Raw genomic sequence first — 27,955 nt, forward strand, 5'->3', positions numbered from 1 at the left:
TCATCACTGTGGCCGAGACCTTCTGGAAAATTTAGCCTTTCACGGAACGAATCGTCGTCATCTTTATCGCAATGCAGATTTTGTGAAGCCAACTCCGTTGTAATGGAATATTACATCGCGATACGATTACCGCAGACTGCCTATATGGGAATATCAACTCACCCACGCGACCGTTAAGTAGCTGTTACAAAATATCCAGTAATCGATGTAATCCATGGTCGATGTTTTTCATTTTATCCAATCTGTCTGAACAGACAAAACTCGCGATTCACACACCTCGGCGCGCCTTTGACGTTGCATAAAAGATGGAGCGCGCGATTGTTCCCGACGGTACAGGTGTAAGACGACGGCACGGAGATGCCATCACGTCACATGCACTTTTTCTTCAACACATATCCGTGTCACATTCACAAATGCGTCAGAAAGAACTAAATCAACGGAGCAGCCTAGTCCTCCCACCGCGAATTACCTACGCGAATCTGCATTGAAAGAACGGCAACAAGAAATATATGGAATTCCTCTTCCTTCCTTTTGGTTATATCGGTATCGTCGTCATGCGATACCCACGTAGGAAATAATGGACGCGTTTGTGCGTGACGACAGCTCGACGACGAGCGATATGCAGACCACCAAAAGTCAAGTCCAGCTTACACCGATCTGCATAAAAATCAAGTAAACCAGATAAGGCGGGCTCTTCCGGGACGCGCGTTGGACGAGCGACAAACATAACTGAAGGACGGTGTGAATTACGAAGTACAAGACTGCAGGTACTTCGTCATACGAGAATAAAAAACGGATATTTCATTACTGCGTTAAAGTACGAGACAGATACTTCGTGACAGCAAGAGTTAATGTTTAATTTAACGATAATGTGAGGCCATTTAATATTTCATCAGCGGAATTTTTCAAGGATTTTATATCCTCCCTAAGAGCGATCGTATCAAAATCAATTAAAATTTCCTTATTATATTTTATAGGTCCATATTAATAAAATCTCGATTGAATTATTGAAACGAAAGATCACTATCCATCGTCATAACTCGAGAGAAATTATTCGTTGTCATCATTCATCATTGGAATTGCCGTACACAGTAGAGAAAACAAGTGTTATACATTGCCGAAGAATGACATGGCAAACGAGAAACCCGACCCACCCACGATATTAAAACCCATTGTCGAAAGTCGAAATAAAACGAGAATACACACCTTTCCTCGACTGTATTTGACGAGAGTAAAATCCGCCGTGTTGAGGCGTGTCGCGCAGCGAAATCCGCGAGGAGATAAGAAGCGTGCGTGCCCACACTTCCTCGATTTCGTTATGCGGTCGTTAAGAGATAATGCGCTTGTGTCCGCAGTCACCGCATTTCCTGTATCCTGTATGAGAGAGAAACGAGAGCGATCGCGATCCGGTTGACCAATACATGTGACAACCCGGACTTAGGGCACGAAAGTGCGGACCTTTCCCTCAACCTCCCGTTCGTCCTTGCGCCTAGAGCACCCAGAGTGTTCCCCTCGCATGGAGAAGGCGCGAGACATGGGTCCCGACCGCCGCCGCGTACATGCGTCTCGGAAGGAAGAAAAAAAGGATCGATCCTCTCGGCCGTGGTGGAACTGTCCGTGTGTCAGAATCGACGTGCCGCAAAGCCAGCGAACGAGCGAGCGAGCGAACGAGCGAGCGAGCACGAGCGCGCTCGCACGTCCACGAGAGTGGGAGATACGAAGGTATAAAACCGATCTGGTGGACTGGTGCCAGCCAGTCCAAAGGCCAGATGCGGCGACGGCTCTAGTCGCACGTGTGCGAGAGAGACGATCGAGATATTCGGCGTGCGGTACTCCTCTTAGCAGACGCGAAACGCGCGTCACGCACATACATATATACATATATATATATATATGCGACAGTGACCAGCCTGACTACTGGTCATCCCTCAGTGGTGATTCCGTGCAGGATTTTCGCGAAGAGATCGAAAGCAAATTCACGCGATCGCGCTTGTGCATATCCGGAGGGAAATTAAATTGACATCACCACGAGGCACCTGTCCTGCTCCGAAGGGAGAGAAAGGACAGGCGAGCTCCGATTCGATTCTAGATTTTCAAGAGAACACGTTCCCTGAGATATACACGCTTCAGAACGATCTCTCCCTTCTAAATATCGAGGAGAGAGAGGGCAAGAATCTCAAGTTAGATAGTCACGCACGGAGCACCCGAGCGAGAAATCAACTCGTTTTTTCGAGGGTGACCCTTTCAGTGGGTTTCTTGTGGAATCCGTGAATTAATACAAGGGAGATCACCAGCCGGCCCCCGCCAAGGAGTGGTGATCGTTGACGAAGAACGGCTCCCGGGTAATACCGATGAGGATTCAAGAGACATCACCAATTTTTGACAGCCATTTGGAAGACAGCTCGCTATCAGGGTGGCTTCGCGAGGGATCGACGTCTCGTAGCATGTCGTCGGCTATTCGTATCAACGTGGAGGAGGCTTCCAACGGCGGCGAGGATTTCGTTAGAGACGTAAGTCCGTTGCGCGACAGCTGCGACTCGATAATCCACTCGATGTAGTAACGTCTTACCTCGTCGACGATCTTCAGAATAGCGCAGGGGAGGGGGAGCCGCGGCATCTCACGCGGAAATCACGCGTGTCCCCCGCTTTTTATCGGCTGCCGGCTTTCTATTTCACTGTGTTCCTTCCGCCATTTATGTGGCTGCTGCTCATCCAAGTTTCGATCTCCGCATCGGGGACCCGAAGGCACTTTCACGGTTGCGCGATGAACATCTCTTGATTCGGCGGGAAAATCTCGCGTCGCGCGGCACAAAGAGAACACCGGGAACATAATCAGGAACTGCGCGTCGCGATCCGGTGAAACGATCGGAATAAACTAATAATCTAATAGGTTATGCACACATTTACGACAGACAGCTCTTGCAACTCGCGGCTCTAAAAGCGAAATTAAATTTACGCTATTAATTACACTTGTGTTTTATCGATGTCACCTTTCTATCGTCAAATGATTAACAAGACATGTAATAAAACTGATTTGTTGCCGGCGCGAACAACTTCCGCTTGGTAGAAATTCGAGAAATACATGTACGTGTCGACGTTAGATCTATTTTAGTCCCCGGACTTTGTCGGATGATTTATGACGACACGATCTTGACGTTGTTGATCTGCTACTCAGAACTACGGTCATGTACACGAACTACGGTGTGAGGAACAAGTTCAACGCACGAACGCATATATTGAGTCTTAACGGTCGAGACGATCTTCATAATCGAGATATTCCGGTAAAAGGCGTCGAATGCATTAGGTTCACGGGCAACGTGTACACGGCTGTATAATACCATTCACCATGAATATTTAATAAGCCTGACAGCCGTCCAAGTTTTATGTAACGCAAAAACAAGGTTCTACAACCTCGCTACCAGTTGGGAAACGAAGGGCAATATTGTTCCCATATAATATGCATCTCATCGTGCCGAGAGTAATTGTGGAAAATAGCACGCTAGATAAAAAGCTCCCCCGAACACTCGCGAGCTGCGCTGATATTCTACGTTAACTATGCAGCAATTATTATCCGTGAGAATACCTGCGTTCCCTGAGACAGAGAAGATGTTAAATTTACCTACGTTTAAAGGGAGATGCAACTCAACGGTAGCTCGACAATAGCGCGCGTCACGCACAAGCACGCAATTTCACCGATACGGAAGTGTCTCGCGGTATCTCGTTTAAAAAAAAAAAAAAAAAGAAAATCTATTCGCCAACTATTATACAATTCATAATTAAAAATATAATTGCGGTTTTCAGGACACCCTGTATGCTTGATTATTCCGGTTTTTGCGAGCCGCTTAAGCGTGCGGCGGTATCATTTTCTATCGGTTTCGTTTTACGTTCGATAGACCGCGGTGCGCGTTACTCCGTAACTGGAAACGATCCAACTTGCTCCTTCGTTCAGGCCCGAGTAACGCCGAGTTTGTCTTGGTATTAATAGTGGCAGCTAATTAGAATAACATCGCGTGCATAATGACGCGACTTTTACCGAAGCCCGTGCAACAGCCGCGAAACACACACGAGTCATTGATTTATTCGTGGTAAAAGATTCAGTTTCACTTATATACCGCCGATACTTAAAACTTTCACGCTCGAAGCAATCGCGGGATAGATCGGCCTCATCGCGTATGCATATCATAAAAATGCAAAACGACATACATTTCCTAGAAAATTCTAATTCCGGCTTGAGAATGTGAATAAAATTCTCCTCTTCCGCAACAACACGGTGGGGCAGGGCGTTTCCTTGCCTACCGAACGCTAATTTAATTCTTACTCTCGTTCGCAATTTACGAACGCTTCTGCATTAATTTTACAACAATTCGACGTAAAGGTTGTAGAAATAAAACGTGAATGCGGGTACTGCGAGAGAACGATCTACGTACTTCTATTGCCGCGGATTGAACGAGGGATCTCAACAAGGTGGTAAGCAGCCACCTGCGAGACATTAATCATCTTACGTGTAAGTTCCATAATTCTCGTAATTTGAATCTTTACGACTTTACTTACTTGCGCGATTACGCGTATAGGTGAAGCACAGTGAAGTGAAGTGCGGCACCGCAAAACACCATCGCGATCGACCTTGCGCCTGTGTCCGGCGTAATTCCCGTTCGTGGGCATCTTAATTTATGACCAAAAAAAATTTAATGACTAACGAAAATCTTGCAGCTCGTCATGGGCCCCGTACAGTTTTAAAGCTCATCCAGATTTTATTACAAGGCAGGATTTTTCGGGTGAACGCTTTACGCGTGAAGAAATAAGATTTTGACGTCTCAACAATACACCCAATCGTCATAAATTTTTATTCCTCAGACGCTGCCTGTTATTTTTTTTTTAAATCTCAATTTATGCCTTGCTGACCACTTCGTCTCACGTTTAATTTCTGTTGTAGAACGAAAGACCGAAAAGTAACTGTAAAGTCCGATGATTTATGACCTCACCCGTTAACTGCATTGCTCCGTGCGAATATATAATTTACGCAAGCATCGCGCTAAATACTTTTAAACTTTAAATAAGATCGCCGATGAATAAACAAAACACCCAGATGATAGCTAGATAGCGATCGAACCTTAACGCCTACGTCTATTTTGCGTTATTTCGCAATGAGTGTGACATCGATCAAAAAAAGATAGAATCTTGTTTTTCCAATTCGAAGGTCGCAATATCGATCATTTACAGTGCAATTGACAGTGCAATGATTCTTTGTAGATGAAAAATTACACGACGCTTTCTATCCAAATCTTTTATTGCGACGGAATGCGCTATTTATAACGTGAACAGAAAATTTCAACTACTTGCTCGATTTTATTACCATGTCTCAGACCGCCAGAAGGTATGTCGGGAGGAATGCATGCGTAAAACGAGTGTCGTTTGCCGAACGACTAGTCATGCAAGGTATAATCTTCTTCTTTTTGCTTCATGGCACGCCTCGAGGAAGGTACAAAAGTGGCTGCGAAGTGCTCGAAAGGCAAACGTTAACTTTGGTACTTAACGTCATTGTGAGAGAAAAAAAAATAAGTAGACTCATGACGAAAAATGCCTAACGCGTCGTTCATGTCCACATTGAATGAACGAAAACACAATGTGCATTCCGGTGCACAAGTGAATTCACGGTACGAATTAGCTATGTGTACGAAATTAGCGACATACAAACCTATCGCCTTGCTTAACATGCAAACTGCAGCGGCGTGTCAGAAATGATCACTTCCTTGGCGCTTAGCGTGTTGAAAGCAACCTTCACGCGCGAACATCGAACCAACAGAAATAACCACAAATAATCTCACCGAATAAATCTTGGCTGTCACATAGAAATTATTCATTACTGGGATTAAATTATTATTAAGCCCATTAAATTATGTGAGATTAATTCGATCAAGCGACACGGCGAGGTCGATGAAAGGTGTACCATATAAAAAAACTGTATTAATATCCAATAATATCTTCTAATTTTCTCCTGAATCATAAATTTCTATAAATTTGTGCAATAAGAATATAACATCAATATAACATGAATGAGTTTAGACATAAAAAAATTACAATTGATAGGAATAAAATATAGACATTATCAGTGAGACAAAAATCTACACACATGCACAATTACAACATGCATCCACAATTTATTCTAAATAAATATATTATTTTATAACAGAAAATAATACTTATTGTTACATAAAAATTGTATGTTTCTTGTAAAAAAATTAGATATATACAAATTTTTAAATATTACGAAATTATTTCATGTTAAATCATACTTTCAAAAGTTTATGAATCTTCAGAGAACCCACAGATTCCGTTGCCTTATGGATTGCAGATTCTCTTAACCTTATGGAGAACGTGATCGATATGATGATTTCACTTTCCACGTGTTCGTATTTAGTGCATGATAATTCACTTCGCAGTCAAACTACATCTTGTAACAGAATTATTCGATTGGTTGCGACATGCGGACTAGGGAAGTTCCATGACATTAACATCCGTCTGCGAGAAAGATAACTCGAACTTTACTAAATCCTCTCGTTCGAGATTCAATTTTATTATTAACGCGAGTATATCCTTCTGTCGTCGATCGGATTATCAGCGCGCAACGAAATATAATTGCGCGTCGCGTTAGCTCCACGTGACAGAAAAAAATCACTACGCGGCAGGTTACAAATTGGATTTATGTAAGCTATGGATGCAATTCGTTCTGGACGAGTTTGCTCAAGAACAGAATCTTTCGGTGAGACAAATAATTTTTCATCTTTATGCGGTAAGAAAATTAACACCTAAAATTATATTTATACTTCGAATTATTTTATATTTATCCTTTGATTGCAAAATCTTAAAGATTCATCGTGTAATTATACTATAATCGTGTACTATAAAAAAATCTTGAGAAATTAAACAATCGTATCAAAAAGAAACATTTCATTGATCTTAATCATTAAAAACAATATACGTATAAGCATTATGTCATAATTGAGGTTTTTAAATATTCAAATATCTAGATATTCGAATATTAAAAATCTTTTCCGATCCGAAAACTCAAAATCACTATTTAAATTGAATAATCAAAATATCCAAACTAATTACATCCTAATCTGAATTTAAATTTAAATCTTTCTTTTAGCTAACTTTTTTTATTTTTTATTTTCATACCTAGCTACCAAATCTAAAACCATAAAATGCAAATCCGTATTCGCTATAAAACTCAAATTCAGTTTTGAATCTCAATTTACCGTGAATTTATATCCGGATTTAGATTCGACATTTTTACTTTCATGTGTCTTAAAAAAAATTGGATTATTCTCTGAATAATCTGAAATTTTAAACTCACAATTATTAACTAAGACTCAGATAAACGGATATCCGGATAGCATTAAATTCGAATCTTGAAATCCTAATTCACAGTATAAAATTACTTTAACTAAATAAAATAGATGTCGATTAAAAATATTATTATTCTTCAATTATAAGATGCAAATTAAATTTTAAATTTTAATAATAAACTTTTATTTATTATTAATCGAATTTAAATGTAACGATAATTTTTTAGATTTTATTGATAAATTAAATTTATTACTTTAATTGACTTTTCATCATTTGTATCATACAAGTATTACGTAGCAGTTTAATGGATAATATACATAAAAAAATTATTTTTCAATGCATATAAAAGCCCTCTCGATCACTTCAATCTGTTTTACTTGTAATATATGTATACCATGTGTATACCATTACTTATGTAATGATTTATATAATACAAACTACTCTGTATCACAAGGCTTTAAAAGCTTTTATTTATAACTTACAGTCAGTTCAAGTTGCATACCGGCTGTCACTCGACACGCTTTTGGAATAGCCAGTGGAGCACATATTCAATGGAAAGAGCCAAAAACGATGACTAAGTGATGTTATCACATCAAACCGCTAAACGTTACACCGCATTTACACCACAATTATATAACTACGGGTCTGTCGAATTCCTTGAGGAAACATTTCGTCAAGTTGCGTGATCGGGGAAGATGTGTACTAACTTTCTTCCGATGTTTGTGTCATATCTTTGGAGTATTCCGTTATTTACAATCACGTCTTGAAAATCTTAATGGAAAAAAGCGTAAGTGTTAAGAGAGGATCGTTTGATTACATTAAACATATTGCACATTTTGCAATTCAACGTTTGCTTCGTAATTAGCGTCTTCATCCGCGTAAACTGTGAGACCTCGGCGATCTTTGATCTTCGTAAATACAAATCGTACAGAAATTTCGACATTTTCTAGACTGCTTATCAAAATGTTTTTTGTTTCGATAAGTAACCGATCGCACAGTTTAAATTATAATGAACAGCTTCCATCAAGTATCATACATCGCATGTCATCCGCGTAGGGACGATGATGGATTATGACACAATCAACTTCGAGAGCGATTGATGACCGAATTTGGTAATATCAGCTGTTAGACTCATACCGAGACTCAAGACAGAAATGAGGGGTAAGAGGAAAACATGAAGCCGGCTTTAGTGTCCTCTGGCACGCGAGTCGAACGTAATCTCTGTAATTTATGGAGCGCCATGCTGTCGAGCTTTCTTTATTTACATTGTAAATGCAAATCGACCCGATGCCGAAAACCCAGAACGACCTAGAGAAGGTCCAAGTCGACGATTAGTCGTACGCATTCCGAATCCATCGAAATATGCTTGTGACATTTTACGATATGACAGTTACGATTAATAAAATGTATCTTATTTAAAATGTATCGTATTTTGTTCGTCGATATTGTCCTTCGCCGATCGCCACTTGTTTTAATAAGCAATCTCGACGTGCGTAGCACGGAAGATCGTACATTAAATGGATATATGATCTTACGACATTCTCCATCAACCGTGACCGTTAAATTTCACATGCAAGAAAGAAGAAAGCGGTCGTAACGATCAAAAAATTTATAGATGGCAATTCCTGACATTGATGTACCTCGTTAGAATCGCTCACGCTAAAATTTCTGGTGAGAATACTCTAACAAGTGTCGGATTAAGGAAGCGGATCGCAATTACCAAAGGGCAACACTTTCTATCTTATCGAAATCACTTTTAATTATTCAAATAAACGACAAAATTTCTCGATTGTCCTTGAGAAAGAAAGTAAAGAAAGATGAACGGGTGTGAGTAACTACATACACATCTTGTGTCATCTGTCGAATCTTCGTGATTATTCGAAAAAGAAAGTTGTTGAGATTTGTAAGCGTCACGGCCGTAAGAAAGTATTTACATTGCGTTGCGTTCGGCTGAGGAAAGAGGCAGCAGTCGTAACGTGCTTTCTTCCTGCTGGCTCGCTCGCATCAAGGACAGATATCGAAAAGTTGCAAAATTCGTGAAATTATCTGAGGACACCTGAAAAGGTGTCGAGGATATTGTGAGTTATCGGAAACTTATGGTGCGAAATTAACTTCTATCGCGTGCTAAGCCTCTATTTAGATTTTGACAAATCACCACGGGCCGTGCCGAAGGCCTAAATGGAGATTAACGAAGATAAACGGCCGCTTATATGTCAGCGAAATAAAAAAAAAATGTGCAATGAATATTTAGTCTATGCGAGATGTCAATAGCTGGGATTATTAATTAAATTATAAGTGCCTAGAGAGGAGATATTTAGTGTAATATTATCGAGGCCTCTGTATAGAAGATAAAGTAGGAATATAAATTTCGAATATTTGTTTGGTGAAGATTAATCTATTTGACATAGTTGCAAATTGAAAAGAAAAATTACCTTTTGCTAAAAGAATGTGTTTCGCAAGTATTAATTTTTTTTTTTTTTTTTTTTTTTATTATTATTATTATTGTTTAATAGGTCACATGTTTAATGCACATGTTTGTGAAATATAGTCTGTCGAGATGCAGACGTAATTTACGACCCAATTAATCCATCGCACACAATCCTGCACGTAATATCAGAAAATGATACAACTTGCTCTGTTGTCGGATCATTACAGGAAGTCGTGTAATCCTTACATCGTTTCGCGTCGTCACAGCGGTAAAATTACTTATGATGGACATTTGCTACGAGAAAATGAATTATGGCAAAAGGAACAGAACGGTGAAAACTCTCGAGACCATATGCTGTATGGTTTGCGCGCGTCCAACGCGCAAATACGCACTATCCGCTTCAGGAAATCGTTTTCTTCCTACTCTCTGAAACGCTTGTCGAACGTGAACTTAGCAGCACGTGTCTGGCTAACGCGACTTTCCTCCCGTAACAATCGTTATGTTAAACATTTAACTACGTCTCTTGAGTCTCTTTTGAGGAAATCAACTTCGTGTTTTCTCAACTTATACCATCTTCTTCATACCGTGTACAAGCGTACGTGCAGAATTTCTATAACCAGTTTGAGGACATAATTACAAAATTGTTCGACTTGTCTCTCAGCAGATCAATCTACGACCTTACAAATTACTATTCTATATTAATAATCAGCACTGAATCAGCACGTAGGCGCTCATAATAATAAGCGAGTAATTACCCATAAGGGACTCGACACATAGTTCTCATTCGGAATCATCGTTCAATCTTTCTATGTCGTTGCATACTCCGGCGTGTCGCGATGGCCTTTTTTTTCTTGCAAATTGATCTGGTATCTACTAATTGACAATCAGGTTTGCCTCGGCGTCGACCATCTGAGATACGGGTCGCGGAAAAAGGAAGGCGGTAAGGACAGGTGGGCAAAATCGATTTACATCATATTTCTCGTATTTCTTCGATGATATACGTCCTCGAATATAAAATTACGCGGTCTTAATAGCAGTTCTCTATAAAAATGATAATAGGCGTGAGACAATTAATAAATTTATATCTCTCAATATACATGATAAATGGCAGGCTTAAACTATATTCAAGATCAAACGAAAAGATTGCGACGTCTCAATTAAACCAATTATAAGTTAATAAAGAGATGAAAAATTATATATCGTATCAATTATCAGTCACTTTTCGACATCTGTGATGAATTTTGAAAGTATGCGAGAATTAGAGCGTTACAGAACCAAGTAATATTCCACGTACAATTATATAATCAAATTTTGTAACGAGTGCGTAATTCCATCTGATAATGCGCGACCGTCGACAAAAGTAAGGCTTTGTTCTCGGCCCGAAGACTCAAGTTTATCGCTCTCCATTCTCATCTCATGCGTGCGTTTCTATATCTCATTGCATTAAGCACAGTTTTCTCGCTGGTAAAGGAAGATAAAAGCGATTCTTTTCCTCCCCTCACCCGAGGGAAATTCTCAACTCAATTTATCTCGCGTTCTCAGCGTTTCTTAGGCGTGAAACGCAACGATCGATGCGCGACGCACGCGAAATAATTGCGTCGAAGCAAAAGCTCCCCTCGTAATCTTAAATTTGTTTCATAATCGTCGACGTAACCCGTGTGCCTTTATTAGCAAACACATTACAAAGCTAAATCGAACCAACCAAGGACTTAAAGCAAAACGATAATCCTATCAAATGATAATTTTGTCGAATGCTAGTCACCCAATCAATGCATCTCGAATTACAGAATGCTGCAAGAAATTGACAAGTTTGTTTGCCTTAGCAACGATCGTAAATCCCCACCGCGGCCCTCGAAGCGATGTGGCAATGTTGCAAAATGTATGATAAATTACGCAAGAGATGCTGAAGAGCACTCCTCGCCGGCGTACACCTTGAAAAGCTACAGTCACCACATAATACATGACACTACTTTAAATGTCTGTTGAATTTCTTGCACTGTATAATCATTAAATTACTTCTAACTTATGTTCAGGTAATAATCTCCAATGATGTTGTTTCAATGATAAAGTTTCTATGTTTTTTTAAATACGAGATAAATGAAAAATTAAAGTCAAGCAAATTTAACTGCGTTTATGTTAAACAGATAATATTACTTTAATAAAGATATTATAGCAACTCAACAAGACATAAATAAGTACTGTTCTAGATTCGTGATTAAATGTAATATAATGTTTTACTCGCTATTAAATATGTCCCTGAATATACATATATAATGCTCAGGGAAGAAAAGTAGATTGCAAAGTACGGAACTGACCATGTTGATAACCTTTCACTCATACTTGACAAGCTATGCATGCAATATGTGATGAAGTATGCTAATTCTTGGATCTACAACCTTAATTTCTTACTCACAAAGAAAAGAAACCTTTAATTATCCGTTAAATTTCTTAATTCGACGGAACAATTTATTCGACCATATATAACACGCGTTGTATTAAATACATCATGACATGTCATGAAAAATTTTATATATATCTTGTGTGGTCTGCATATTTCTTCAGACTCTTATTGCTCTAGATATGTTGCATATTTTACTTAAATTCTAACTATCTATTCAAAAGATCTTTTCTTTCCAATTAGCGGTGCACAATTGAATCGTTCTAGTTCCAAACCATCACTTCTAGTTCCAAATCATTTCAGTTTTACAAATAGATAATAAATTTATATAAACTTACATAAATAATTCTTCATTAAGTACAATCATATGAATATTATATTTCAAATATCATAAAATTTATATTTCAAATGTTATAAAAGAAAAAATATTATTGATAGGGCCGAGGACGTTAAACGATCAATGCAATATTGCTGTGAGAACTGTAGTTAAATATTTTTAAATATTGATGAAGTTTTTATTGCAAAGCGACGTTACGTGCCGTCACGGAGAAAATTGAGTCTGAATCTTGCTGTATCTCAATCGTGAATATTTTAAACGAGATTTATCATCGATATATCCTCCGTGATATAATTTTCCTTTGAAGACATTTCGTAATTTATTTCTCGCTTCGTGCGTATTTGAAAGTACGGCCAATTTTACGATGCAGTGACTTGCGAGCGTGTAGCTGCGCATGTAAGTGAAAAATATATACGCATCAATATATAATTATAATGGTAAAAGTTATGAAGTGCGCCTCAAGTGCTGCATGGTGAATAAGTTGTCTCTTCCGCGAGTCCGTCGATCGATTCGATAGAGATCGGGACGATCGGCGGACGATCGTGTAAAGTAATCCATCTCAAAATGCGCAAGGTCGCATGGCGATGTTTGTTATCGCTACCTTGTAACATATTTCTTTTTACGCTCATTAGCGTTCACGCATCCGGCGAGGTGACGTTCGTTCGCTACGTACGAGCGAAATCGGAATTATCGGGGGAGGGGGGGTCACATCGATAACGAGGAAATATGCCCTTAGGTGTAGAATGACGTGGACGCGTCTTCAATATCGAAAGTTTCGCCCGTGATCGTGCAACGTGCCGCCGATTAATGAGTCAATCTATATGCCCTATGGCGATATTGAATTCCACTTGCGCGCTGTCGGCCTCTCCTTACCCAAAGCCCTTACGTAATACAGGAAAAAGGCAACACGATACAATCGCGAAGGAAACTCCGTGGGTCGCTTACAATAACGGAATGTCAAAAGAATGAACGGTGCACACTTGATGAAATGTCAATGGATTATTCATAGAGCCGTAGAGAAACAACGGGCAGAAAAAAAGCATAATGTAACGTTCATTACGGACACTACCGTTCCGCCGTTGCAGGACGCGTGATGGTAGGGATTCTTCGTTAATGGCAAGTACACCGAGTGCCGTCTTTTAATGAGGACGTTTACATTAGAGGTGGACAATAACGATGATTACGACAGTACCATATGCGGCATTGACGTTATAACCACCGTTATTAACCATTTAATACCGCGCAAGAAGTTTTACGGCATTTGACATTTGTCCTGTGATCACTGCGTTCCCATTTAACACAGTCCGACAATCTTGATGAATAACAGAAAAATTTTTTTTCTAAAGCGAAGAGCCTTGCTCCAAGTGCGATAAGATTCCGTTCATAATTATGTATTCATTTTTATTGCATTAATGGGAGAAAATTCACTTTTTTTACAAGATCGTGTTTATTACGTTCTCGAAAAGCTGGAGCGACAAGTTCGCACGATGACAACGTAATTATCCGAGGATATGGCGGAAATGACGAATAGCGTCGCCTTAAAAGATTGCCGACGCAATTAATGGAGTATCGTGGGCTGAGCGTGCATTTTCATAATGTCCAACATATGCACCGATATCAAACTTAATGCCATACTTTAATCACACAGACACCAAGGACATTCCGAGCAAAATTTCTCTGCGCGCGCGGTATTACTCTTTTCGAGTACCAATGAAAAGGAACGTGCACGTTACCGTTTTTTCGATCGTTACGTAAATTCGGTTAACATTATCTTGATACCTCTGTTAAAAATATTAGCACTTTATTTTCAAAATTTCGATTTCTTTCCCAAAGAACTCTCAAATTTCTGATATGTTTTTTACAAACTTAAAAACTAGGGAAAATATAAAGTGCTACGAAAATTGGATTTTCAATCAGAATTAATTTAATTTTTATTATTTTTTAATTAAATTTTTGGAATATTGTTTATTTTTCAAAGAAATGAGAAATTCCGTAACCGTAACCGGAACCGTAACAATATTAGAGTTTTCCATTTAGAGGATAAAAATGAGAAATATTGTTCACGCACGATGAACAATTGGAATTTAGAAATCGCAAGATTTTTCACATTTGTTTTGATCATTTAGAATATTAATCGCGGAAACTTTTCTTGAAACGCATCGTGAATACGAATTGTATACTGAATGTAAATTTTAATGTAAATAGAAACGGATGTAGATGTAAATATAGATATGAATGTAAATACTAATTTCACATAGTCTATTGCATTTGATATATCATAAAGATAAAAGATATCATGTTTATATTCAGAATTAAAAAAAAATCAGGATGAAAAATCTTTTTATAATACGATTAATCTTTTATCAAATACATCTTTCATTTTTCTCTTGAAAAGATAGTTTACGTTCAATTTTCAATATAATAAATATCTATTGAAAACAAAATAAACGCTGTGCAGTCTCTTCCGAAAACAATTGGATTTGACATCTGTTAAAGACAAAACCACATACAGAGTTCAAAATCCGTTTCAGGTATCATGTTACATGGGTATGGCACAGGTGCGGCACTTCGAGGCTGACCAGTATATTGAGTTCCACAAAAATTCCTAACGACTCCTCACCGTAAATGTCGCCATTCTCTCTATCTCTCTTTTATCTTCTATCTCCGAATATTCGCGTCTCTCCCACCTTTCGCTCTCGCACACAACGGATGATTTTTGAGATATTGACTCGCAAAGAATTATACCTGTTTCTGTCGTGACTTCGATGATTTCATCATGAAATCCCGATCTGTTCGACGTTTGCTCTCCTTATACTCTAGAGATGTTTATCCAGATACGCGACATATTTCGCGAAATGTCAACGTCCAATCTTGTATCTATCTTTATATACAATGGCACAGATTTTACGATGCTCATGAAAATTTTATTATTTGATAAAGAGAATAAAATTTTTCTAAAAGAGCAATAAACATAACAAATGAGTTTACCAAATGAGTTACCATTTTTATTATAATGACGATGTGCATTGTTATAGACTAATGATATGCGAGTTTGAGGAGAGTGCAATAAATCAATCACATCGCATCGTAATTTATATGCCCCTTGTTATCACACACCTAATTTGGCACGATCGTTTATATAGCGAGAGCAATGGTTTAAAATAAACTCGAATCTGTATATAATTAAAGTCGATATCATTAAGGTGCATGAGGAAAATTCAATAGACGAGCACGTAAAAAAACGGTTCGTTAAGAAGATTTAATATCCTTCTCTGTAACCTTTGAACTCTTAATGTACTCTCATTTCTAAAGACAAGGCAAGCTGTTTTTTCACGAGAACGATAATCAGTGCTGTAAATAAATATACAAGTCTCGCATCGGTTTACTCCCTGTAGTGCATGACTTAGCGCGTTATTGGCCCCAATAGATCAATTAAATCAATTAATCTTCTTTATTTGCTCGATAATGTGCATTACGCAGGAACAAATATACGGTGTTTCATTAGCGTCGCCTGGGCCGGGACGAGCGCGAGTGCGCGTCTGAAAAACCGACGTCGGGGACGAAAAAGAACGCGCAAACTCGTTCAGTATTGCAGCGAGCGCAGTCCTTGGGCGGCGCCCGCTCGCGAAGGTAGGCCACACCGGTGCGAAATGCACTTGATTTACGTGCGAAAATTGCCAATTAACTGGCGTAATCGGCATGCGTACGTAAACACGACGCGACATGGCCCCCGCGTTGCGTCGCGTCCCGTCGCGTCGCGTTGCGTCGTCTTCATCAGGCCGCAAAGTCGCGGAAATGTCCAGCTGTGCGTACGATCTCGAGATACAACAGCTCTACAAGGGTCCAGACACGCGTTTAGAAACGAAGCAACGGGAAGGAAGCGAGAAAGGAACGACGTCGACAACGGTGAATTTCGTCGCATCTCTCTGCGCGAAGGACGAGAACGATGCAAAAACAACGACGGACTTGACACGCGCGAAGCGACGACGGCGCGCGGAATTCGAGAGCGCAACGAGCGTTATGCAACGATCAAACCGGAATGTCGAGGTGCTCCACGCCCCCGGGAGACGCCGAAATTCTCGTCAATCTTCCTCTCGCAGGAAGGAAGAGTGGGAGCAGAAGATGCTTTCGCGATATCCCATCGTCCCGCTTTGATGCCGCGCGCGCTTTGGGTGTTCGACCGGTGAAAAAAATACGGTACGACAGATTTTTGAATGAGGCCCGCATGATGAAATCGACGCGGAGACGATAGCGATATGGGCGCGCGGAGGCGGCATATTCAACGTTCAATTAATCAATTAATAATAAGCACGTATCGTGCATCCCGTCCCAGATTGTTTCTTAATATAAAAATTGCGTACATTGTGATACTTTGAGTCACAACTGACTCTTGCTTTAGTAGCACTAGAAAAAATATAGGGACTTAAATGACATTCATGATACTTATCCAATTCAATTTGCTCGCACTTGAGTGCTCATATTATTTTTACTATTACATAAAGCATCTATGTTAAAACAAAAACTTAATTACAACAATCTTTTAAAGGCGAGACGAGGTGAGACAAATCGGATAAATACCCCTTCTCCCCTCCGGGTAATAAACTGAAAAGATAGATTTGTATGGAAAATGTGAGAAATGGGGTCAATCGTGCCCATAGGAAGTCAATCTCGATTTGCTGTTAGAAGTTACGTCATACGTTGGTTCTTTTTTCGCGTCACAGTGTGCGAGTTGATTTAATTGTCAGTGCAATAAAACGATCTCGATGACCTGTTAAATTTCGTCCAAAAATCTTTCCATTTAAATGTGCTTTTAATGCGCTCACCGATGAGTACCTTACATAGCTATATGTAGAGTAATGTTTATTGGCGACAGATAAACGGCACGCGGTCGCAGATGGAGGACATGCGGGCGGCGAGAGAGTAGAAGTGCAATTGGCATGGCATTATCGCTTATGCAATCGAAGTTTCATGTCGATTTACATTGGTTTCAGATCGAGACGACGGCAGTGGCAACAACAACGGCGGTAGCTGCCGACAACCCGCTTTCTTGGCATATCCCAAGGCCGTCCTTGGTCGGACGTAGCGAGAGGGACAGCGAAAATGGAAGCTGGGCTCATCACTTGCATCCGAACTCCCCCTCGAGAGGGTCGACGTCGTCTCAAGGATCCACCGCCAGTACACACGTAAATCTCGCGTCTCCTTCATTCGCTTGCAGAAATATTAAAATTGGCTTAATTTTAAATTAAAATTAAAATCTGGTTCTTTTCGATTAAGTTAAAAGCCCAGGATTCCGATGCAAATCCTAAAAAGCTACTTTACTTCACCGCAAATCCAACGCGTTTGACGGTAACGATAAAATTTTACGAATTAAATTACACGTAGAAATTGCGTTTACGATAAACTTGGAATGCTGTTCTAATATTAAAATGCGACTGTGTTTACTGTGTTTACTGTGTAAAAAATTTGAGATCAATTTTTGCAAGATTGTAATCGAATCTCCCTGAATCTTCTTTCTGTCTCACGGTCTCTTCCGGTGGTGCGATTTGCAGAGCGCCGCGTCGGGAACGTTACTACTCACAGCCGCGAATCTGGCGAATCTCGCCGCCATACATCCGCCCACGGTGACGGCACCGAAGCAGATGGACACCGCCTCGGTGGCAAGCAGCACTCACTTCACGGTCGTGAACGGTCTCGGCAGACCGACCACCGTCTACAGGAAGTCCTGGTGCGCGCGAAATCAGCTCACCGTTCTCGTGTGCACCATGAGTCTTCTATTCATGGTCGGTCTGCTCGCCGGGATCCTTTACATGGAAAGTGAGTATCTTCCATGGTTGCAGCGGCAACAGTCATCGCCGCAGTTGCCGCGCGAACTATTGCCACATCCACTGCATTTCTCAACACCGCGTGCGATCTCCGCGGATTCGTTATCCACGGAACTTCCTCACTGATATTTATCTCTGATTACAGTGAGGGCTCGTGACAAGTACAACTAGGCCGAGGATGAAGAACGGGAAGAAGAAGAAGTGGCGATGATATATCGACTGTGAATGATGATTATCATAAAGATAACGAAGTCGGAAAGATCGTTTCCATGGAGAGCAAGAGGAAGAGAGAAAACGCACGATCCAGAGTCACGAATACTAATTCGATTTACTTATATTTATATGTATACGTATATCTGCGTTTGTCAGTAGACATTCTCGGCTACGGTTAGAGTTTTAAGCGTATAACTGTATTGCACCGCGATAAAAGTGTGGTACGTGAAAACCAGTAATTACATTTGTGTAATGAGCGACGTACTGTTAAGGGATTGACGATCCTTGCGATGGGATAGCGTATTTGTAGCGTATTTATGCTGGATTTTAACTGGATTCTTCGGATCGCGTACTGCGAGACACGATTCGACGAATAATATTTTATATTAATTAATTTCTTACCGCGTAGCGCGTGTCATGTAGAGCACAAACAACTTTCTCTAAAATTTCTTCACTGTTTTACGTGTGGTTATGACACCTCTCTGCACGCCGCATATTTTTTCGCGTAGAAAGATACATGTGGTAAAGGGTTACGGACGATAGTGACACATAGAATCCGCGACTGCTCCAAGTAAAATGTACTTTTCGCATAGCGGTGCGTCTTCTACTTGGTTCTCAACCGATTTATCGATTATTATAAATCGCATCGTTATTATCGAGAACCAATGAAGAGGGAAAGGTACGATAACATATCACTGCAGTGTCACTAATCCTAGTCGTCCAACGAAATCTCGAATCTGATAGTATTTTGAATAACAAATACCGACGGACAGTTCAAAAGCAATCGACGAGATGGGACCAAGATAGCAAATATCTATTTAGAGCCTGTAACTTAATTTTTACCAACAAGCTACCTTAATCATTCCTGGATTTTCCGTCGGATTGTTATTCCGGGGGCAAATGTAAACGGAAAAGCAATGAGGAGCGGTCGCGTCGATCGCTTTTCGCGTCTGTGATATTACATGCGTATTAATTAATCGTCGATTCAACAAGAAACTGTCAAATATACTGAACTATACTGAATATTGTTTCATTTCAACCTGCCTTACATATTGATCTAATATTTGCATGTGACAATAGCTATAGACTAGTATAATATCATGAAGTAAGTATCGTAATCTCTTTCTCATTAGTCACCCAAGTTTGATATTCATTCATTTCGATAAATATTTTCACTTATAACTCAATTACTGACATCAAAATAAATACATTGAATTTAATTTGCTTGTTTTTCTGTTTATACATATCTATTTAAATTTTTAAAAACAAAAATATCTATATGTTCATATATAAACTTCTTATTTTAAAGTATCAATTAGATATTAATTATAATTATGCAATTATAAATATTAATCATCTATTTTTACATCATATCGAATTTAATAACAATTAAATTAAAATAATTAAAATAAAGCTTAATTGTTTTGTGCTTAAGTACACAATAAGTTATACAGAATGAGAAATTAAAAATTATTTTTCTAATCTCTTTACAAATGTTCTCTTAAAAAATGTTTCAACGCCACATGTGTCGGTCACACATAAAATATAAGACAAAGTACTTACCTCTACTTCTCCAAGAGTCTGTGTCCATCTATAATTCGGCATGTCTGCACCATTACCGATGTTAGGCTTCAGCTTATTTTTCTCTTTTTCATCTTCTTCTTCATCAGATACATTGCCATTCTTAGAATCAGTATTTTCATCTTTCTTAGCACTGTTGTTACTAGATCCCGCAACAGCAGTATCATTTGCTAATTTCTGTGTGATAAAAAATAATTTAAATATTATCATAATTTATATAGTGAATAAATATTCCATATGTCGATCAATCAATACATAGAATATATAGAATAACAGTAGATACTTCATATTATAAATACCTTGTTGTCTATTTCTTCTTGTAATTTAACAGCTTGTTCATCGGTTAACTCAACTATTCTAGAATCGTTATCTATCTTCTCCTCTTCAGCCTGTTCCTCTTTTCTCTTCTTCTCGAGTCTCTCCTTACGTCTTCGTTCTTGCTCCGTTCTTTCTGCTTTGTCAGAAGCAGCTTTGGCAAGAGCACTAGCTTCATGCTTCTTGAATTTATTCATAACAAGCTGCACATAAAAGAAGAAATTTAATGATCGAATTAAAATTTTGCAGAATAACAGTCTAGAAATATTATATCATTGTTACTTTCCATATATGCAAACAATTACCTTTTCAGCTGCCCCTTCGCCACCTCCGATATAAAAGTCTGTTTTTCTTGCCAAGAAACTAAAGAAAGTGTCCAACAACTAAAAATAAAAAACAAAATTATATTCTTTCAGCCAGTAAAATACAAATATCTTATCGTGCGAAGTTAACCTCCAATAATGAATCGACACTTACGTCTTGTACACCGCCTTCGTGTTGCTGTGCCAATGCCAGCAACATACCATCGAATTGTTCCTCGGTCTTCGTCATTGTTCCTCGATATTCACTCGTATTATAATTCACTTTGCAAGAAAAAGGCTGTAATAATTCACGTCACCTTCGTTGAACGTTCGTTATCGCTAACCGTAGCAACAGTAACACAGTTTTGTTGTTAGATCACGACATCACGTTTTCACATGGAAACATCTGGAATTATCGACCTAATCGGAACGCGACCAGCCGAGTGATACTAGTAACGTACTCTGACGGCGCAGCAGCAACAATACTTTGATATCAGTCGATATCGCATATCGACCATTAATATTTAAAATATTTAATAATATAAAAAATTTAATAATATAAAATATTTAATTATAAATTTCCTTTTTTTTAAACAATTCTTGAATATATATATATATATCTTAAGTAAAATAAAAACATAATTAAAAAATATTATTTTGGATTATTTTGGACAATTTAAAATAAATATACAATGTAATGCTCTCTCTTTTGATTTTGTAAATTTGTGTATTTTCATGTGTAGAATTATGTATATATTTGTATGTATTATTTGTACATGTATATATTTTGAGAAAGAAAATCGTCGCTCTCGATTTTTTTAAATTTATGGTATATTTACCACAATTCCTACTTTAATTAATTAAAAACACGAATTATTTTCTTATTTAAATTATAGCAGACACTAGTTCACAATTCAAAATTTATATCTTTTTCATTTCTTTCATATGGACTGATTTCAAATATTAAAAAACTTTGAAATTAAAAAGAAAAAAAAATGAGACTTGAGAAACGATTTTCCTTCTTAGAATCTATTCTATGCAATACACACACAAAATTACACGAAAACCGGAAGAGAAAGCGTTATATTGCATATTTACCCAATTTAAGAAACCGCATAATTTTAATGATGATTGCATGAATTTCGATATAACATTGATTGTTAGATTGACATTAAATAGTTTCGCGAGATTATTTTATTAAAACAAATTTTATCATATTTTTAAATTGCTTGTTTTATAATATACATTATGTTGCAGATATTATCTATTTTTACATTCACGCATTTGATAGATAATCAATATGCAATTATCTAGATGCGCGAAAAATTAAAAATTGCCATATCATCTCATATTTTCCCCATAGCAAAAAAGTTACAGTAATATTCATATCAGTAACATAACTTTTTATAGGATTTTCGCCAATCATTTCGTCGAAATCAGATAAAGAGCAACTCGGTGCACAAGTTGTTTTAACTTAATGTCCCCTAAATCCTCGAATGACGGGTGACAGAAAGAAAGAGAAAAAAAGGAAGGAAACGTGGCTTTTGCCGACGATTCTAGGTAATTCGGGGAAGCATGCAGCGAAACAACATGCGATGGAAAAATCCAAGAACTACTTAAATGAAAACAAACATGCAAGACTCATTGCTTCTCTTTCTCGATAAATCCTCCATTAATTCTTTTATTATTTTGTGTCAATCGTGGAATCGCTTCACATTTAATAAAAAATTGAAATAAAAAAGACTAAACTTCACATACATTTTTTTCATGACATAATTTTTTTCAAAATATCGTTTCTTATCTTCTTTATGACGTATTTATAAGTATATACAATATATTTTTCGTTAATCATTAATTATAAATGTATAAATTTCAAATATTATATAAATAAATAAATAAATTTCAAATATTATATATATATATATATATATATATATATATATATATATATATATATAAATGCAGAAAAGAAGATATTATTATCGCATGCGTTACAATCCCGATCGATTAAAAAAATTTAAACTTTACATTTGTTTTACCTCTTTCGATCGTGATATGTTCTTGAACGTGAAGCTATATCCATTTTAGGTTATAAATCGCATAGTGCACTTTGAATATTTTTTTTTTCTCAGTCGCACATACACGCAAGACATGGCGTTTGATAGGACAAAAAGATTCGTGGAAATAGCCACGTCGATTGTTCGAGTGGGTCCGGCGACTTACGACGCAACGGATCCATCAAAGCCAGCTCGAGATCCAGGTTACTTACAACGCGAACACATCCGTGAATTCTTCCGTGAAACTTGCATTTGCTCGCGTCGTGTTTATGACATTACGTTACACATACAATCTTCCACAGACAACGCTTATCCATTTTTGAGCGGAGCCAGCAGGCAGACACTCGGCATACCAAAAGACGCGCATAAGTTTCCAGGTCCCGGCTCTTACAATATAGAGGCGCCGCGGAAACGCATACCAGAACGTGCACTTTCCCTATTCATGCCTCATTTATTTGCAATTCTTCCGTGCGCTTGGCATCAGCATACAACACGTGGATATTCGATATTCTTTTAGATTCAATAATTTACAGGGTGGCGTTAGTCTCGATTATACCGACATTAGATTTAAAGAAAAGGTGTGTGATGGACCGAGTCCAGCCAGCTATACTTTGCCGAGTAATTTGTTTAAGGAAACGCCTCGAAAAATAGAACGCCATCCCGGCACTCGGCGTTCGGCCGCGGGCAAAGTGAAGTATATTCATATATCTCTATTCTAATCTCCCGCAAATAGTAAAAGTGCGTAAAAATAATAAAAATTATCGTAAAGAAGATATGTCGCTTTTTTTGTGTAAAATTTGAAATCAGGAAGCTAACGTTATATAAAATATTTGCATAATGTTGCAAGAATAATTCGTTTGTCATTTAAAAGATATATATTCTTTGATTTGATAGTTTCGATGTGCAGTTAAATATTTTTGTTTTTAATCATAACGATGAAATATTTAAAGATAGTTGTCTATTAGCTATGGCTAATCCGTCCTCCACGGCCGATGAGTACGGGAGGTCTTTCTGTTCCTTCGAAACGTGACACCGGCGGGTACGACTACGACGAACGAGGCATACTTGTAAAGAATCCGGTCATCGAGCATAAGCCAACAGATTTCTACAATGTTCCACGAGGGGTACGAATAAGATACCGTAACTCTCGCTTATAAAATACAATACCTCGCGAACGATTATTTATACCGTAGGAGACAAACTTTACCACTCTGAAGTACAAAGGAAACTTTTGGAGCAGAATGAAGGGTAGAGATGACGAACGGACTTCCGTGACCCCGGGTCCCGGTGACTACGAGCACAAAACAAAGAAAAGTACCGCCCAAATCCACGACGAGAGAACTAGGGAAGCGAAAAGAACTGCCGCTAAGCAGCCGCGTTTCTTGGAAGCTTTGTATCAGCAAAAATTACGCCAAGTAATTTTAAGAACACGCTTTGTAACTTTTGCAATCGCCGGTTTTTTCGCGAAAACTCCGAGCCGAGAAACTGCTTTTGTATCTCTGAATCGCCTTATGGAAATTTGCTTTTCCACAAAGAACTTTCCAGCTCCCAATCATTATGATCTACCAAAAAGTGTGTTCGATAAATACAGACCTGTTCCGTGTAAATGTGACCCTCGTACGATAGCACTACCGCCTTTCGGTCAAACTGCAAAGGTACATTTTCACGTATTTGTATCAACTATTACAACATAATTATGATTTAGTACTTTTTCTTTGAAGAGATTTGAAGAGACTTTTCAATCAGATACACCTGGACCTGGAGCATACGAGATCGCGACTCTGCAAACTTGTTACGGTTCTATTCTTCGTGCACCCTTTGGAGCTTTAGACGATCGTTTCAAAAAAATCATTGAAGTGATAACGCCAGGTATATGTTATATAAATAATTTTTACACATAATATGTACGTCATATGTAAATTTGTAGTAGAATTACAAAAGCTTAGGTTGCAGGACCTGCAGATTACCACACAGATGTCGGAAATTTGGCTTTTGAATCTGCAAAGCGTTTTAAAAATAAATATAAAAAAATGTTTGATTATCTGAAGTTTTGCGAAACACTAACATTAAGAAGAGATGATGGTGAATATCTGTTAATCGATAAACACAAGATAACAGATGAAGAAAAACGTCCGGTATATCATGCAGTCTTCAAATCAAGAGTCGATAGATTTCCCAAAATTCCTGTGAGTATTACTAAAATTTATCATACATAATATAACATATCATTTATTTCAATTTGATTAATTCAATTAGAGCTATTTATTCATATGCTCGATAAAATATTTTGCAAATAGAAATTTATTTTAAATTTATGTGCAATGGTAATTTTATATAACTTCATATAATATATTACAATAAAAATACAATAGCTCAATCTCTTAAGAGGTATCAGTGCCATTATATACAAAAGCATATAATAATAATAAATTTTATAAAAATCAATGCATTTTTCATTTTTCATCGTACTAATTTTGCAAGAATAATAAATTTTATAATTAACATAAATCATATATGTATCATATGTCATAGAAAATTAAAGCATTTTAAAAATTAAAAAACGTACAAAATAATTACCAGTATTTTGCGTAAATTATTCAGCTTTTTTTAGGTTAATGATCAAATTCGCTATACTAGACAAAATATAGTAAAGAAATTCATTTTTTCAAAATTAATATCCATGATTGCTGCTTTAAAAAAATTGCTTTAACAAAATATATTTGGTATATTGCTCATACAAAACATATTGTACTATTATATAGTTTTTAATACATATTGTTTAAATTGCCTAACTTTAATCGCTAAAATAAATAAAGCAATCAAAGTCGCCCCTGCAACTTTAGATTGCAGCGTTAAGAGGATAAAGATTAAGACGGTGAGAAACTTGAGCTAGTAGTTACAATAAGTCTATGGTCAGACCAAGCGTTCGAGGATTCTTTCGGCTTGCACGGGAATCTGTGGGCTCGGTGGAGCCAAGTAATCCGGGAAGCGCAAGGTAATCAGGAGAGCCGGAGATGAAATTAATGGCAGCGGATCGAACCGATGCATCTGTACCCGGGGCGATTCGGGGCTAGGATCCAATCTGGCCGTTAATCGAGAGCGTCGGGACGAGATTCGATGCCGCAGCCTGTAGATAGGCCAGGATAGAGTCCTTAGTGCCGAGCGACTTGCTGCTGATTCCGATTTCGAATTCGACGAGAATTCGTATAGTTTAGATTAGCTGATGTCCCCCTTAAAAGTTGAAACAGCACGAAACTGTCAGTGAAATTTGTAGGATATATCGATTTGTATATGATGTAAATTAACTTTATTTCTTAGCTGTGACGATTCACGTAATGATCAAAAAATGCTCGATAAGTGGTGATCTTTGTTCTCGTTGTTCACGTTTTCTCATTGACGACAATAATGGCGTCCCAAGTTGAGAAAGTTATATTTACATAGGAAAGAATGGTAAGCGGGTACACCGGAAATGACATTTTGCTGCACTCTGCAGGTCATTTCCACGTAGAGGCGCGTAGCTGATGTTGCCCAGAGAAATCACTTCCGACTCGTTGAGCCGGAAATACGAGCCAATCCCTGCCTGGTATCTCTATCTCTGAATTGCGGGTGGCCGGAAACATCGGCGCTTAGGTCCAAACCGGCGTCATTTTAAATGATTAAATTATAAAGGAAGAGAAAGTGGAATTTCTCTCTGTTATTTTCTTCGAGTTTTGCAATTTTATCAGGCAGGATTAACGTGCTTCGGAAGATAAAAATAAGAAATGTTTGCGTTATGTGATTTTGTTCTGCGATCAAGATATCTAGAACAAGATTAAGTAGCATATTATTCATTTTGATTAAAATTCATTTATCGTTCAATTTTGATAGGATGATGTACCGGATTCAGGTGCTTACGAAGCTTTATCAGCCTTCAAAGCTAATCGTGATAGATGCGATTTCCTTTGTCGACGATTAGCTCCACCCTTCGGCTCACGCGCTAGTCGGTTTCCGATGATACCAAAAGACGATTTTCATGTACCAGGTATAAAGGAGCAAAATAAATATCAAAAGAATTCGTCTGGGAAGCTTTTTCATTATTGCTATGCGTGCATAGGTCCAGCACACTATGATCTCAGGGGAGATATATCAAAGAACGTGAAGAATGGCGTGATATATTCCGCTCCTCGTGAAAAAAAGGAAGATATCAAAAGCCCGGGGCCATTGTATTATCACGTAAGATTTTTTTATTTATAAGTAATTTATGTGGAAACATATATTTTAAGAAGTTTATTATTGAAATTTTGTATGATGCGCGCGCGCGCACACACATAAAATAATAATAATAATTTTATAAGAGATAATTATATTATAATCTCAAATATTTAAAATATTAATAAGTTAAAAGTTTAAAAAATTACTTCAGAAATATTAACAAAAATATGCAATCATACTTTTGAATATATATTCATATTGCTTATAATATATAATAATACGTACGCGATTATATAATTACATATATGCGTTTTTTAAAGGGGTCTTACATTTAGTCAATTTTTTTATACACCAAGAAATTGTTTAACGATAAGCGAGTGATCGCTTTCGATCGGTTACAATTTTTAATTTTCCGACTTACAGAGGCACTCGATAATATTTACTTAGTTGTAACATGGCAGGATATTGCGTGCTCACAGCATATGAGAGTAATACCGGATGCTTCAGATGGTGATGTATGAGGTACAGTTATGCACTACGAGACGGCTAGCATCCTGCATTATTCTGTCTGCTGTATTTTCGCCATATCCGTGCGTAAAGTGGCTTCATAAATCGCAGATATTAGAAAAATGGGATTTTTGCCATTACGAATATTATAATATCTTAAAAATTGTTTGTAATTAGATATTTATCAAAAGTTAAATATACGTATAATTAATTAATCATTTTTCCATAGATAAATCCATATATTGCATCGTCCGTTCTGAAGAAGTCATTTAATGTTACTCTTGGTAAACCACAAACTATGAAACGTATAAAAAAAATCTAAACTTTTTCACATCATCAACGATCACAGAAAATTCTTTGCTGGTTCGCTATACCTCACGATAAATATTAACATTGTATCTCTTTCTAATATATAACTATTAATTAGTAAATTAACAACACAAGTTTTGCGAAT

At 37.8% G+C, this 27,955-nt stretch overlaps 3 protein-coding genes across 3 annotated transcripts in view; 2 read left to right on the top strand and 1 right to left on the bottom strand.

Annotated features, from left to right (window-relative positions):
- Positions 1 to 21,164, bottom strand: part of nudC (nuclear distribution C, dynein complex regulator) — a 76,353-nt gene extending 55,189 nt beyond the window's left edge. Inside the window, exons 1-4 of the mRNA XM_089076323.1 lie at positions 20,922 to 21,164; positions 20,750 to 20,827; positions 20,429 to 20,647; positions 20,112 to 20,306 (exon numbers count right to left, since the gene is read on the bottom strand). Of these exons, the coding sequence (XP_088932449.1) occupies positions 20,112 to 20,306; positions 20,429 to 20,647; positions 20,750 to 20,827; positions 20,922 to 20,996 (567 nt within the window). The 5' untranslated portion in view covers positions 20,997 to 21,164. The remainder of the gene's footprint in view (positions 1 to 20,111; positions 20,307 to 20,428; positions 20,648 to 20,749; positions 20,828 to 20,921) is intronic.
- On the top strand, positions 1,727 to 19,571 carry LOC105427655 (uncharacterized). Its single transcript, XM_011639503.3, has 4 exons — positions 1,727 to 2,510; positions 17,505 to 17,696; positions 18,063 to 18,327; positions 18,481 to 19,571. The coding sequence occupies exons 1-4, from the start codon at positions 2,352 to 2,354 to the stop codon at positions 18,504 to 18,506; spliced, it is 642 nt and encodes a 213-aa protein (XP_011637805.2). The 5' UTR covers positions 1,727 to 2,351; the 3' UTR covers positions 18,507 to 19,571.
- A 2,631-nt stretch (positions 21,165 to 23,795) lies between the features above and the next one.
- Positions 23,796 to 27,036, top strand: LOC148936619 (sperm-tail PG-rich repeat-containing protein 2). The gene is given in 7 exon segments (XM_089076052.1): positions 23,796 to 23,927; positions 23,997 to 24,218; positions 24,430 to 24,516; positions 24,519 to 24,672; positions 24,757 to 24,989; positions 26,671 to 26,824; positions 26,897 to 27,036. Coding segments are annotated over 7 exon segments (1,122 nt in total).
- Positions 27,037 to 27,955: the final 919 nt, after the last annotated feature.

This window comes from Pogonomyrmex barbatus, unplaced genomic scaffold, assembly GCF_055798465.1.
Source record: "Pogonomyrmex barbatus isolate J1 unplaced genomic scaffold, ASM5579846v1 scaffold2, whole genome shotgun sequence".
In the NCBI taxonomy this organism is placed as follows: Eukaryota; Metazoa; Arthropoda; class Insecta; order Hymenoptera; family Formicidae; genus Pogonomyrmex; species Pogonomyrmex barbatus.

What these genes read in the sequence shown, in the direction of transcription:
- LOC105427655 (XM_011639503.3), top strand. Translation starts at nt 2,352, where the DNA reads ATGAGGATTCAAGAGACATCACCAATTTTTGACAGCCATTTGGAAGAC. An exon ending in GCGAGGATTTCGTTAGAGAC is followed by an intron (nt 2,511 to 17,504) that starts GTAAGTCCGTTG and finishes CATTGGTTTCAG; the next exon opens with ATCGAGACGACGGCAGTGGC. An exon ending in GATCCACCGCCAGTACACAC is followed by an intron (nt 17,697 to 18,062) that starts GTAAATCTCGCG and finishes TGCGATTTGCAG; the next exon opens with AGCGCCGCGTCGGGAACGTT.